The following is a 15,772-nucleotide window of genomic DNA, read 5'->3' on the forward strand; positions in this document are numbered from 1 at the left end:
AAAAACAACAAACAATCCGAACCGGTCACAAATCCAGGAGCTTTTTTTTTTTTAAATAATACACAAAGCTGCTGTGTGGTGCGACGTTTCTGAAAGCCACAAGAAGAAGAAGGAAGAGAAAGAGGAGGAGGGAATGTTCCTCTTTTGGTTGAAGAAAAAGAGAGGAAGGAGAAGAAAGCAAGAAAAGAAAAAAAGAAAATGTTGTGCCAACTTACCATCCACCAGGTCCTGGCTGAGATGTCGTAGCAGAGCTGCCATTTGATGGAGCCTTCCGAGGTTTTCCCTGCCATTACGCTGTCAGCAAGCTTCATCTGATGCGAACGCGCTCACTGGAGATAAGACACCTAATTGAGAAAACATTTGCACTGGCATGTTGGGCAACATGTAGCCCGCTCCATACCATATGGAATCATGGGTAAAAAAAAAAAAAAGCTCCTTGACAATGAACCAATCTCATGCAGACCCCGTGGCAAGGTGAGCGGCAGTCATCTGCTCAGAGAGGGAAAACACACACCCCCTCACACACACACACACACACACACACACACACACACACACACACACACACACACACACACAGTGAAACACAGAACACACACACACACAGCCAAGCAGAATGATGAGCCTTTTTTCTGCATCGCCGTACGCCTCGGGTCGCTTCTCCCTTCTTCTTTTTTTCCTCCTCGGGTATAATTAGGGCTTGTTCTTCATTATCATCATCATCATCACCAGGAGCAGAAGAAGAAGAAGAGGCAGCCCGCGCTAAACTGAACTGACTCCAAACAACTTCTACCGCTTTTTTATGGTCACTTTAATGGGACGTAGGCAGGTAGGGAGCGAGTGAGAGAGGGGACATAGGGCTGAAGCTCCACAGGGCGATCAGTCCTCTGGACACATGAAACTGCTTACACACTATCATGCTATGTTTTGTTTTGGGTTTCCATCCTTTCCTCCCCCCCTTTCTTCCCTGAATCCCTCCATCCCTCCTTCAGCAGAAAACGTGTGTTTTGGCATAAATACCTCCAAACTGAAGGATCCAGTTGAAGCCCGAAGAGAGAGAGCAGACCATCATGCTCCATGAAGGGTCGACGCTGAACGCCGTCCATGGTCCGCCTGAAAAAACCCACACACCGCTCCATCAGTAAGTCTGCTTTAAAACTTCACTTACAGTTTACATTTCTGTCTCAAGAAGTAGAGGTGGAGGAAGTAAAATTAGCAACACAAACTGTGAAAAAATACTTCTCTACAAGTAAAAGATCATACAAGTAAATAAAAATGGTAATAAGGCAGAAAAATGGCTCCTGTAAGTGCAAAATATTAATTATATAATCTAGGACTATCCCTATGGTGGAAATGAAGCTAGTTTAACTGCTTTGTTGGGTAGTTGCAAAGTAACTTGTGACCGTCAGTAAAGAAAAAGTAAAATATATTGAAGCACTTTATAATAATAAAGCGCCTTTTATAAAGGGTTTATTCATGTTAATAAGTCATTAACTTATGCTTCATGGGTCAGTTATAAGTCAATTAAAAATTTAAGTAAAAAAAAATTAAATAGTAAAAACTATGTTTAAATACATTTTATTACAGCCAGATATGCAAAATGTTAGAGATGCCTTTTTGAAAAATATTTGTAGGTAATTTGTTGAATTTCATTACAATTGGATGCCATTTTTATATTATAGACATTGTTTTGTACTATACACCAAGTAACCATGGTATCGAGTTTATTAATCTAAATCTCAACAATAATTTGAAAATATTGGTCAAGATGTTCCGCTTCCTCTTAAAAATGGTAAGTGGTCAAATGTGCATTAAAGGAGTCTTCCTGAAACTTAAAGACATAAACATAAAGATGTAAATAAAAGATTAAACATAAATGGCTCATATTAATGGATTTTAATTGATCTATAAAGCAATAATACATTATTTATGAATTACCAATAATGCTATAAATTACAACTTTTAATCTCTTTCTATCCTTTACTGAAAAGTGTTACCCAATAATTCCTCCTGAAATGTAGTAAAGTAGAAAGTAGCAGAACATAAAGTACCTAATCTCTATTTAAGTATTAGACTTGATTAAATGTAGTTATTTATAATCCACTACTGCCATCTGAGAGAGATCATTTAAAACAAGATTATTTTTTTTGTATATGAATTATTTAATAATTTAAATTTGAGCCTTTTTTGATTCATGTGATCATTTGTTTAACCCCTTTAAAAGCTAAATTTTTACAAATGTATGGCACGTCAGTGTGCATATTGGGGAAACATCTAGAAAATGTCCATGAAATGTAAATATAATGACTTGTTTTTGTTTTTTTATTCAAATATGTATATGTGTATTCATATGTGGGGTGTCAAGACCATAAGTAGGACATACAGTGTTTTTATTTTCCAAAAACTTTACTGAGGTGACAATTAAAAGGTAAACAGCAGGGTTGAAGTGATTAAACAAAGTTTTTACTTATTATTCAATTACTCATAATGTGTATATTTGTAAACTATTACTGTCCAGTCAAAACTTGTACCTTCAAAATAAACAGTTAACAAAAAACACCTTGTTTTCAATTCGATACAACAGCGTTTCTTATATGGATATGGGATCAACCACCCTAAAAGATTTGATGTGCATTCTGTCCTTCTGCATATCTCTTCCTTTAAAATGTTTATGGAAAAGCAGTTGAAAGTGTAGATTAATTAAAAATGGTTCATTCAAAGCCAGTTGAATTTCCCCTTCCCAGAATCTAGCCTGTAAATGCAGCGCTGTACCACTGGATGTTTTAGTTTTGAAAGGCTTTCATAAGATTATTTGTGGTTGCAGTTTTTCAACTCAAACAGAAGCATGAGATTCTTTTAAAACCAAGACTGGAGTTATGAGAATTTGTTTTGTTTTTTCCTGGACAGATAAAAGCAGCAGGGCTCATCCGAAGCAGCAGCGTCCCATCATGTCGCACATCAGCAAACATGTGCTTTAACCTGTAAGATAATTTCACTGTCTGGTCGGGGGGGGCTGGGGGGTGAAGGGTAATAAAGGGCGGGGGGTCTGTGAAGCTCAGGTTCCTAATCAGAGGGGGAATACCTGAACCAGAGCAGAGCCGCCATCAAACAGTTCTCCCATTGTGGCGGCCAAACGGAGGAATGCGATTCAGCCGGAGATACGGAGGGACGTTCGGGTTGTTGGGGGGTAAGGTACACCAGGCCAGGAGGTGAGGAGCTGGAGGAAGGAGGGGGGAGTCTTGAGCCATTGTTTTTCAGTGAACAGCAGTGATGCCAGACCACGTTAAAGGTGCTTCAGAGTTCAACTTAGCTGAACTCTCAAGCAACTAGTACAAAAAGTTCCAGGTAGCAACTTAAAATAAATAGTTTTGTGCCGACATGTTTCAGAGACTTTCAGAAGTGTCACCTCAGGAGATAAAATTCTTGAGGAAACATTTTTGTACTTCAAATAATTTGAACTTTAAACTATCCCAAGCTGGTGATAAATGAGTTTGTTTTTCTTCATCACCAACAGTACTTAAATCAGGCTACTATAAATGATATGGTGACTACTCAGCTAAGATAACCAAGCACTAAGTTTGCACCAAACCCAGTCCCAATATAAGCCTGAGAATATATGTCTTAAAAGGTAAATAATGTTATTTGTACTGGAAAAGTGAAATAAATGGGTTTTAGTAAGTTGGAGGAGCAGGTGAAACCAACACATTCTCACTCCCAACTCGTACCGCCGCTTGGTCAGTGTCCCTCGGCGCACGGGGTACCCCTCTTACGTTACATTTGGACGGACCAGGGATGGTGTGTCAATAAACGTTCGTTACATAAATAGTGACCTGTCAAAATAAACTTTCGACTAAAATAGACTGGTAGCTAACTTGGACGTAACTGTTTAACTACTCATTAGTTAATGTGACCTTGAGCTGCAAGCTGCTAAACTGAACTTTTAACAAAACTAAACTCTTTAAAGGTGCAATGTGTAAGATATGGCCAGAATTTTACTTACTATAAACACTATCAACAGAATGTGAAGAAGTTACAGTGTTGACGTTATGTCAAAAACGTCTATAGTGAGCATGCTAAACAGATAACCATGGCCCGTCCTGTCTTGTAATACCACTTGGTCAACCAAGTCATTCTCTCGTCTCTGCCATCCCAGACCCGTACAGTTCGTGGTTAGTGGCACAGTAAACACAAATGATGCCTAACGCAAACTACAGGCCGACGCCACACATAAAAAGATAGCAGTGTTATTTTGACCGGCTCTCATAGTTTCAGAGGTTTCTGTTCATTAGTAATTGTTTTTTTGTTTGTTTTTTATAACTGATGATAAATTTAGATTGTATGGACCCAGTAGGAAAGGTTAAATGTAGCCCCCTATGTCTTTGGAACATGTGTCTGGATATTACAAAGTGCATCTACCAAAACTACTACTACCACTACTACTACTACCGAGTAGGTACCTGAATTACACTGTGCACCGACCAAAACTACTACTACTACTACTACTACCACAGCTACCAAGTAGGAACATGAATTACTCAGTGCACCTACCAAAACTACTACTACTACTACTACTACTACCACTACTACCAAGTACAGTAGGAACCTGAATTACACAGTGCACCGACCAAAACTACTACTACTACTAAAACTAGCAAAAGAAGGAACTTGAAGAGGCTCATTTGACAGGAGATGAGAGATCAGCTGTTTGCTGACTGAATTGAACAGTTTGAGCTGCTCAAACAATCAGTAGCTAGAAAAGTGTCATCAGCTCAAATAGAAGAGCTTCATGTGAACGTTGTTCACTGCTCTGCTCAAATACTGGCTACTAAAATGAAATACTGGCTATTGAAATGAAATACTGGCTATTAAGATGAAATACTGGCTATTAACGTGAAATACTGGCTATTGAAATGAACAGTTAGCTAAGTGAACTGAACCATTTGAGCTGCTAAAATCAGCTAGTAGCTCTTGCTGCTGTTCCTGTTCTAACTAGAGAACTGAGTCATTAGCTAGCTGAAGTTAGCAGCTGCTAAACCAACTGTTACTGTGAGCTAACACACACTGTAACGTGTTGAAGCCCTTAGCTAAACACAAACACCTTCTCTGTGTTTGAAGATGATCAAAGTGTTGTTTGCTAACAGAATTTACCAGTTAAGCGTTTCAAACTAACCTAATTTGGAGCAGTTTTCGCTGTTCAAATGAAATATTAATGTTACTGTAGCTACTTAATGACTAAACATGAATTGTAACTCTAGCTGAACTCAACAGTTTGAGCCACTAAAACAAACCATGAGCTAAGCTGAACTTAGCTAGCTAACTGTTGTAACTAGCACGGTTAGCTAACCAGATCCACCATGTTAGCCAGTAAACTGGTAGAAAGGAAAGAAGACACACCATCAACTAATAAAGCTGCGATGAATAACTTACCGGTATTAACAGAGCAGACACAGGGCGGAGTGGTGTTTCAGCTAGCAGGTAGATACAGTGAGTTAGTGTATCACAGTGCGTGTTCTATGGAGAGCCTGGACTGGCCATGTGGCTGGCTGGGACCAACATGTAGCGTTAGGTCAGCAGTAGAGCTGTATGGAGTATGGAGGCCCCAGAAGGCCCTGGTCATCATGCAAGCTCTGTTGCAGATGAACTAATTAACATTATAAATAAAATAAAAAAATAAATAAAAAATAACAAACAAACACCAGATGAAGCACAGATTAAATGCAACAATGGCAAAAAAAAAATCATAAATTCATCAATAAAGTTTCTTTCTTTTTAAAACGGAGAACATGTATGTCAGCTATACCTTCATGTACTTCAAATAACAAATCAAATCTTCAAGAATGAGATGATGTATGTGTGTTTTTATGCTGCTGTAGTAATAGAAGAGCTGACTGTGTGTGAGCATGATGCTGTGTCTAAAAATCATTCCTGCATGATTGTAGTGAATATTTAGGAACTTTGGACATTTAGGAATATTTTTTTTAATGGCTGACAGTTGTCATGTCACATTATCTGGCATTGTGCAGAGGAAACAAAAGTATTGTTGTGTGGAGTTTAAATATCCTATGAGTTTATCAAAGCAAAAGGTCTGAAGAGGCACTTACCTTTCAGTGTGTGGCCTTAATACCTGTAAAATAAATGTTATTACAATATGTATTGCTAAATACAATGAGGACGTGCTATCCCTGCATGTAAAAAATGTGTATTGTATACTCAGTGAAGATGCTGATCCAGATGCTGGTCATTCATTCAGCTCCCAGTAGGAGGCAGTGTTGTGTTTCTGGGTTCTATCTACTATGTTAACTTGAAGAGGAAAGTTGACTGAAATCAAGACAGATGTTTCTCTTCTTTTTTTTAATTTTGACTCCGTCTCATTCTATAAAGGTTTCTACTCACCTACTCCCTGACTGTAGACGATTCTTCCTGCTGTCGTGTTCCAGTGTTCCTGTTGCAATAAAAAAGAACTGATGGTGAACTACAAAATCTGTGTGACTCATTTATATCTTTGTGCAAATAACTTCAATTAAATAATTTGTGTTAAAGGTGCAGATGAGATAAAGTTAAGATTTATTTACATGACATTGTTATACAGGCCAGGGTGTATACAAGTTTTTATTTTTATTTTATACTTTATTAAATGCCATCTGCAATTATATACAAAACTAATTTTACATTTAAAACCATGAAAATGAAACTAAGTGTATATACCTGTTGGCATTTCGTCTATATGAGTGGGCTGATCTCTCCGTGGTAAAAATAGTCACTACTCAATACTTATAACTTTACTTTAAAAGGAATATTTAACTTTATTTTTCAATATTTTTAAGTTTCAATAATATGATCTATATCTTAAAATATTACTGAGACCTACAGTAGTAAAGCCACTAGTACAACTTTTATTCAATCCAGCAGACATCCTAGTCTTCATATATATTTTCAAGGACAGATTATCAACCAAACAAAGCAGTTTGTTATTAATTCATTTGAATTAGCTGCAAAGGTATTTGGTAATATCTAGGGCTGTCAAAGTTAACGTGATACTAACGCATTAACGCAAATTTGTTTTAACGCCACTAATTTATTTAATGCATTAACGCAGCTTACGATTTTTAGGTTGTAGTGGCTCGGGTTTTAAAGCTAGAGAACTAGAAAACCATCCAAAGGAATCCATTGGTACCAACCATGTCAAATTAGCTTGCCACGATGGGGGCTAAATAACGCGCCAAACTTGTGCTAAATTTTGACGAGGAAAAACTGGCATGGCCATTTTCAAAGGGGTCCCTTGACCTCTGACCTCCAGATATGTGAGTGAAAATGGGTTCTATGGGCACCCACAAGTCTCCCCTTTACAGACATGCCCACTTTATGATAATCACATGCAGTTTGGGTCAAGTCATAGTCAAGTCAGCACACTGACACACTGACAGCTGTTGTTGCCTGTTGGGCTGCAGTTTGCCATGTTATTATCTGAGCATATTTTTATGCTAAATGAAGTACCTGTGAGGGTTTCTGGACAATATTTGTCATCCTTTTGTGTTGTTAATTGATTTATAATAATAAATAGCATATTTCACCACTCCCATGTTGATAAGAGTATTAAATACTTCTAAATACAAATTTCCCCTTAAGGTTAATTTTGAACAGATAAAAAATGTGTGATAAATCGTGATTAACTATGGACAATCATGCGACTAATCAATATTAAATATTTTAATCCATATGCAGCCCTAGTGATATTGTATGCACCACTAAAGTACAATATGATCTTTAATGAAAAAGACTATAATGTGAAACCTGTATTGTCTCTCAATCTGGAGTCCCTGGTCTTCCAGAAGGGGCCTGAGTTAAAGCCTTTCAGTGTATATTGTCCTTACGTTAGTGCATAATCCTAAATAAAGGTGTGCTTAATCAAGTTACCACAAACTAACACAATTCACAGAGAGTGAAAGGTGAAGGATTGATGGGGTCCCACAGCCCATTTTTGCCCCATGGCACAACTGAGGGTTAATCAGGCTTTGAACATCATTTTTCAAATCTCTGCATTGTTTTTACTGCAGGAAAAAAGCTGAAATGTTCCATTGAGCTTTGGAAAATCAATAACAAACAAATTACTATCAAATAAAAATGCATATAAAATGCTGGAAAAATGTTGAGGAAAAAATGTCTTCAGCAACAAAAATGTGCAAAAATGTGTATGTCCTGAGAATTCATTGTGTGTCTGCCTTTCTTTATCTCGATAGTTTAGTGAATTATTATAGTGATAAATACATTTTTAAAATGTGTGCAGCATTAACAAGAAGCTTGTAAAAACATCTCGTGTCGACCAAACAGGGACACAAACTCCTGTCCGCATGTTGATGCCTCAGTCAGTTAAACTCCAGCAGGATCCTGTCAGCAGAACGAGCCTCGACACGTTTCTCCAATTTATCCCTAAAATCCAATAAGTTACCCAAATATGTGAATTTCACTTCCTTCCTCTCACTAACCAGAGAGAGAGAGAGAGAGAGAGAAAAAAGACCTGATTGTCAACATCTGTTTTCCCTTTCCCCCCTCTTTGTGGAGCTTGGCGGTGCCCCTGGGCATCACAGCAGCAGCAGCAGCAGCAGCACCCTGCCACCCAGCACTGCATCCACCCACCCTTCCATCCGTCCATCCATCCACCCAGCCGCCCGCCGCCTGGCTGGCTGTCCCGCTGAAGCTCAGTGAAGCCAAAGTGTCCATATGAAGACACATTAACAGGGATGGTTCACCAGCTGTCCTTCCACTGCCACAGTCACCACATCAGCCATATTAAATGACCCTTTTGTCTTTTTTTGTTCTCCTCCTCCATTCTGTCCAAAAGATCTTGTTCGCGTTGTCTCCTGTGTATTCTCCGGTTGTTCTTCCCCTTATTTTAAATGTTTAGCTCTGCAGCATCTGCACTTGCAGAACATTAGATGATTTGGAGCACCGAGCATTTGACAAAAGCCAGGAAGCCTGAGCTCCAAACAAGAGTGTTTGTTTTCATGCATTTTTCCCCTCGTCCTGATTGCTGTCAGATGCCTTTGTGTTCCAGGTGGTTGAGACTGCAGAGGGAGAACCACACAGAGAAATAAATACCACACATCCTCCTCTATTTCTGCTGCTGTCGACGTATATATTGTGCTCAGTATGAAGTGTAAATGGGCCAAATGGCTTTGAAATCCACAACAGGAACTGATTACTCTCTGGAGGGCTGGTGAGGAAACTGGACCATCTGACATACTGTAGGAAATGAATGAGATCAGAGAAGATTCACTGAAGCTGTTTAACCTGTCCGATGTGTTTTCTCGGTTCCGGCAGAATCCCCTTGGTGTCAATCCAGTAAAGATCGATGCTGCTAGTGACACAAATACATTGTTTGTTAATTTCCTGAGAGATCAGGCACAAGAAACTGCATCGACATATTCGTGCTAGAGGTCTGCAACTCGGCCCAAGCCTGACAGAGCCCATGGATATTAACACTTTTAAGCCAATATCGGGACAACTCACATGCACATTCTCATTAAAGATTCTCTATGCAATATCCTGAGCAATAATATCGCAGCAAACAACTATATGCTTCGTAAACACATAGAGGAGTAATGTCTGCCTGAGCAGAGAATGAGTCTCTGTCGTTCTGTGTGGGTTGTAACCCAAGCTTCTCTGTGCTTTGTTGACATTGTCAGGCCTACCATGCATGCCTTTTAGTGCATGATAGTACATGTGAATGTGCCCCATTAGCTAGCTCACGGCCGCCGCTCTACAGCTGATAATGCCATCCCGTCCAACGGTGCCATTGCAGAAGCGTAGCGTCCGGTTCCCCTCCAGGTTAGCACTGTTAACTCTGTCAGCACTGTTGCTGTTGTTTTCACTGTTGGCGCTGTTAGCACCCTTAGCTGCGAGCCATTGGCTCAGTCGTTGCCATGTTGAGAGCCGTGCAGAGGCAATAGAAATGCTCCCAATCTCGCATTTAGCACTTTTAAGCACGTACCATAAAACAAATACAACAGTAAGAGATACACTGAAGAGATCATCAAAGGTAGGAACCCATTTGTGACTGTTGAACATATCATTCCAAATCCATTCACAAGAGCATTAGTGATGTTCAACACTGATGTTGAGGTGATCAGGTCTTGATCACAGTCGGTGTTCCAGTTCATCCCAAAGGTGTAGGATGAGGTTGAGGTAGGAGCTCTGTGCAGGCCAGTCAAGTTCTTCCACACCAAATTAGGAAAACCATTTCTTTATGGAGATGGCCTTGTGAACGGGGGCATTAGTATGTATAACCAGCAGGGGGCCACGCCTCTGGTTGTAAAAAGAAGTCTGATTGTATAGAAGTCTGTGAGAAAATGAGTCTACTTCTCACTTGATTTATTACCTCAGTAAACATTGTAAACATGAGTTTATGGTCTCAATCACTAGTTTCAGGTCTTCTTCAATACAGCATGATGTTCATTTAGTAAATGATGGTCCCATTTAGAGTCAGATAGACCATAAAGCAGGGGATGCTTTAGGACGTGGCTAAATTGTGATTGACAGGTCACTACCACGGCGTAGTCCGGTCTGGGAGTTGTATGCGTTTTCGTCTTAGAACTTTAACCCTTTCTCAGCGTGTTTTTAGTTCATGAAAGTTATTTGTAACATTTTGGTCGCCTAAAAATGTCTTATTCAGAGTTCGGTTGTTCTTAGCCCCCACCCTCTTGTGTCACTTCTGGTTGCAAAAAAACAAGATAGTAACAGCCAAAATGCCGAACTCGAGGCTTCAAAACTACGTCCACTTCTTATATACAGTCTATGGTTGAAACAGGAAAGGGACAAACACAAACTTTGAATATAAAGTTGAAAGAACTCTGCTGCCTATATCAGTGGTTCTCAACCTGGGGGTCAGGACCCTTACAAGGGTTCACAAGATGATGACCTGGGGAGGAAACAAGAAAAACCCAAATGAAGCTTCAACAAAATTAGATTAATTTTTCTGCATTCCCCAATGTTGTTGTTTTTTCTGAAATACTGGAAACTTTTACCGCAGCCCTCCAAGTTGAACTGCCCACAACTCAAAGGGGTGACAAGTAGCCACTGCTTTTTCGGGGCTATGAGCAAAAAGGTTGGAAACCACTGGTCTAAAATATGGAATGCTGTAAAAAATATAATTTCCCTTCATTGGAACTGAGGGGCCCATACCAGGAAAATTAGATCCAGAACAAAAGTATATTGAGAGGGGTGTCCACATACTTTTGGACAAAATGTATGTCGGCTTCCCCATCTCTACATACTGCGAAAATCTACAGTTTCACATTGTAACAAGATCCTTGTTAGATATTTGTTTAATGTTATGATGACATATTTTCTTGTTATTATTACACAAAATCAATGTCTTAAAACAACATGAGAAAAAACAAGAAGTCATAACCGTAATAAGAACCGATCAGAACAGAATCTTTGCTTGTATTTATTGTAGCCAGCAATAGCAACCGGAAGCCAAGAAACAACAACAGCAACAAAAAAAAGCCGAATCTTATCTTGTTACCTGAAACCTCAACTAAACTGTACTTTGGAGATGAATGCTCCAATGTACAGATCTTTCCCGTGTGCCCTGAAAGCAGCATGAGGACAGTAATAAGGACCTGCTGGACACGTGCTCCGACGATTAGAAACACACACACAGATCATCCAGGCATCTGGTTCACTGAGCAGAAGAAACAAATCAGTGCAATAATGACTTCATTGTTCTCCAGCAGAGAGACGGTGAGGAGGAAAACATGTCAGCTGCAGACGCTCAGCGCACAGGCTGAAATATTACAGTTGAAATACTACAGATGAATAATCAATTAAATTATGAGTTTGCGAACATTAAATATTGTCTAAATACAATCATAAATCTCTGATCCAGGACCATCATACTACATGTCACGCTCCTAAACCATAAAACGGCAGAAAGAAGAAGTCAAATCCTTTAAATCCTGTTTTTAAATTATGTTTGTAGTCAATTTAACATCACAGAGTTCGTTCCACCTGTCAGTCAACCGCTAACAGAGCCTGAAGCATCAGTACTGTTGCTATGGTCACCTGCATGTTAGTTTACCTTGAGCTCTGATTTATAACGGAGGTCAAGTTGTTGACCTGAGTTGTGTTTAAGGTGAACCTATATGGATGTATGATTTAAATAGACACCTGACAGAAAAAGAGAGAAACCATTGGTCCTTGAGACAGTTCACGGGGTCCTTGAAAAGGTTTAATTGATCCTTGAAAATGTTTAATTGGTCCTTGAGGAGCTTCCAGGAGTCTTTGAAATGTTTCTCTTTTTTTTTAAAACTCTTTTTTTTATTTGAGAACAAAGAACAAAGTCATCATGGGTGTTACAATATCAAATCACAGTACATTTTTGTAAATACATCTTAATATAAAATGTCACACTTCAATCAACGGTGTAAATACACAATCCATTTTTCCCAGTACTCAATACTTTTTTCCAATTCCAGCCTTAAAATAAATGTGAGTCTTTCATTACAATACACTTGATTTACAATACCCCGCCATTGTTCTAATGTTGGAGGATCAGTCTGCAACCACTTTCGCGTTATGGCTTTCTTACTACTTGCCAAGAGAATCTTTATTAAATATTTATCTTTGTGAAAAACAATTTCTGGCATTTTTCCCAAGTATAGTGTAATGAATGAGTATTTTAACTTTATTCCAATTATTTTATGGATCTCAGTTGCCACCTCTTGCCAATATGGCTGTATTTTAGGGCATGCCCAAAAAATATGGAAATGATCAGCCATTGAGGTTCCACATTGCCTCCAACAGAAGCCCCGGCTCTGCGTGTCTGTTTGCAGTGCTGTTAATTTAGGAGTAATGAAAAATCGCACTACGTTCTTCCATCCAAACTCCCTCCAGGATCCCGAGTTTGTAGTATTTGCCTGAGTCTCACATATCTCTGTCCAGTCCTCCTCTGTTATTTGTGAGTCTGACTCTTTCTCCCATTTTTGTTTAATGTAGTTTGTAGAGTGCTTCTTAGAGTCTTGTATACTTCCATATAGTTTGGAAACCAACTTTTTACTTCTCTCTTTTGTATATGCATCAGAGAATATAGTAATCAAATTGTAATCGTTTGTTTTTATGCTTTGTATTTTTTTCTTAAAGTAATCTCTAACTTGCAGGTACCTGAAAAAGTCCTGCTTTTCCAGTCCAAATGTATCTGCTAAATCCTGATAGCTCTGTAGTTGACCTTTTGAGGTGACTGAACAGAAAGACGTGATACCTCTCCCAACCCACAGTTTAAATCTCCCATCCAACATTGCAGGCTCAAATCCTGGATCATACGCTACCCAACCCAAGACCCCCGCATGTTTCTCCAATTGTAATTTCTTCAGCAGCCTAAACCACAGCTTAACTGAAAATAGGGTCCACTGGTTTAATCTGTTATAGCTCCTTTCAGCCTGACTTCTGTTACCTAGTATTGACTGTATTGGAGTATCTATCTGTTTTATTTCCAATGTCTTCCATTTGGATTCATAGTTTGGTGCACACCAACACACTAAAGGTTTCAATTGGGCAGCGTAATAATAATCCTGCAGGCATGGTAGGGCTCTCCCTCCCTTCCCCTTTGACAATTGTAGTGTCTTGAACTTTACCCGAGGTCTCCTGCTGTTCCAGATGAACCTCGAAATCATCCCATCCCATTCGTTAAATTGTTTTTGGGGTACTTCCAAAGGCAATGACTGGAAAAGATAGAGTAACCGCGGTAACATGTTCATTTTAATTATTTCTATTCTACTACTCATGTCTAATGGGAGCAACGTCCATCTAGAAATATCTGATTTTATCTCTTTATTGATAGGACCGTAATTGCTTTCAAAGAGTTTTGACATGTCTTTTGTTAAATTTATTCCCAAATATTTTATTGAGGGGGAATTCCATTTAAAGTGATATTTCCTTCTCATATCTTGAGGGGGTATAAAATTAAAAGTGAGAGCTTGAGTTTTTTATCCAGAGTATGAATTATATGTTTTTAGAAGGCTCATCAATTTAGGAATACTAGATTCAGGGCTCGCAAGGAACAGCAGGACATCATCAGCAAACATACAGATCTTATGTTCTTCCCCTCTGATTGTAATCCCTTTTATCTCCAAGTCCTCTCTAACTGCTTGGGCAAGGGGTTCAATATACAATGCAAACAGAGCAGGGCTCAAGGGACACCCCTGGCGCGTCCCTCTTTCTAGTTGGATTGTTTGCGACAGGTGTCCGTTAACCTTAATCTTGGCTATTGGACAGGAATATAGCGCTTTAATACACTTAATAAAACCATCCTTAAAGCCAAACCTGGCAAGCACCCTGTACAGATATTCCCAACCCACTGAGTCAAATGCCTTTTCGGCATCAAGGCTGACCAGCATTGCATTTATATTTTCTGTTGTAATATGGCTCATAACTTGTAATGTTCTCCTTAAATTATCCTGTGTCTGTCTGTTTTGTATGAAACCTGTTTGGTCTAGATCTACCAACTCAGGTAAGATGACCTCTAGCCTCTTAGATAGGATTGAAGCAAATAATTTATAGTCTACATTTAGGACTGATATTGGTCTATATGAACTGCATTCCTTTTTATCTTTTCCCTCTTTTGGAATTATTGAGATGACTGCTTCTCTCCATGATTGTGGGGCTTCTCCTGTTCTCAATGTATGATTTAAACAGTTAAGCAGTATAGGTATTATTTGTGGTCTAAATGCTTTATACCATTCAGACGGGTATCCGTCTGTGCCCGGGGCCTTACTTGATTTCAACCTTGAGATAGCTCTGTCCAATTCTTCTGCTGTTATGTCAGCCATCATTGCTTCATTCTGTTGTTCTCCTATAGATGGTAAATCCAATGAGTTTAGAAATCTCTCCATTGCTAGTGTATCTGCCCTTGCCGGTTGGGTATAAAGATCTTTGTAGTATAGTTCAAAGGATTGTTGAATGTTTTCTATGTCACTGCAGACATTTTGTGTTCTAGGATTCCTGATTTTGTAGATTGTATTCTTTGCCTGTTGTTTTCGTATTCTCCAGGAGAGGAGTTTCATTGCTTTAGGTCCTGTCTCGTAGTATTTTTGTTTGACAAACTTGAGTTGCTTTTCTATTTCCTCATCATATATCCCATTTATTTCTTGTTTAACTTTGTTTAATCTCGTCAATATTTGTGGGTCTCTTTGTTTTGTATGTCTGATCTCTAAGGACTTCATTTCTTCTTGTAAATCGGTTAATCTTTTCTGTTTTTCCTTTTTCCGGAAAGCTGTGACAGCGATAATTTTACCTCGAATCACAGCCTTTCCTGCGTCCCATAGAGTATTTGGGGAAACTTCTCCATTGTCATTATTTTGAAGATACATTTCAAATTCGTTCTGAATCTGTTTCTGGACTGTTTTGTCATTTAAAATACTTGTGTTGAGTCTCCAGAGTGTATTTTTTTGTTGATTAACTAGATGTAAAGATAAGTATACTCCTGAATGGTCAGATACATCCCTAATCCCTGTATTACAATTTTTAATTCTATGTCTGTCTGATTTATACATAAATAAATAATCAATTCTTGAGTACATAGAGTGGCATGAGGAGTAGCAAGTATATTGTCTTTCCGATGGATGAAAATCTCTCCACACATCAATCATACCCAGTTCCTTGAGCATCCGCTGGACCACTGTGGCATTTGGATGTTTCTTTTGGGATGGGTTAGTTGTATCCAGTTTAGGATTCATTTGAACGTTCAAATCTCCACCACATATTAGAGTACCATATG

At 38.9% G+C, this 15,772-nt stretch overlaps 1 protein-coding gene across 4 annotated transcripts in view; it reads right to left on the reverse strand.

Moving 5' to 3' along the window:
- The window catches only part of nfia (nuclear factor I/A), a 266,171-nt gene extending 260,593 nt beyond the window's left edge, over positions 1 to 5,578 (reverse strand). Inside the window, exons 1-3 of one of the 4 annotated variants that reach the window (XM_074636630.1) lie at positions 5,428 to 5,571; positions 1,021 to 1,113; positions 216 to 329 (exon numbers count right to left, since the gene is read on the reverse strand). In XM_074636630.1, the coding sequence (XP_074492731.1) occupies positions 216 to 311 (96 nt within the window). In that variant the 5' untranslated portion in view covers positions 312 to 329; positions 1,021 to 1,113; positions 5,428 to 5,571. Of the gene's footprint in view, positions 1 to 215; positions 330 to 1,020; positions 1,114 to 5,427 lie in introns of all 4 variants that reach the window. The other 3 variants (XM_074636631.1, XM_074636636.1, XM_074636635.1) reach the window with 3 other exon arrangements.
- Between the last annotated feature and the right edge of the window lie 10,194 nt (positions 5,579 to 15,772).

The sequence above is a fragment of the Sebastes fasciatus genome, chromosome 5 (genome assembly GCF_043250625.1).
Source record: "Sebastes fasciatus isolate fSebFas1 chromosome 5, fSebFas1.pri, whole genome shotgun sequence".
NCBI classification, from domain to species: domain Eukaryota; kingdom Metazoa; phylum Chordata; class Actinopteri; order Perciformes; family Sebastidae; genus Sebastes; species Sebastes fasciatus.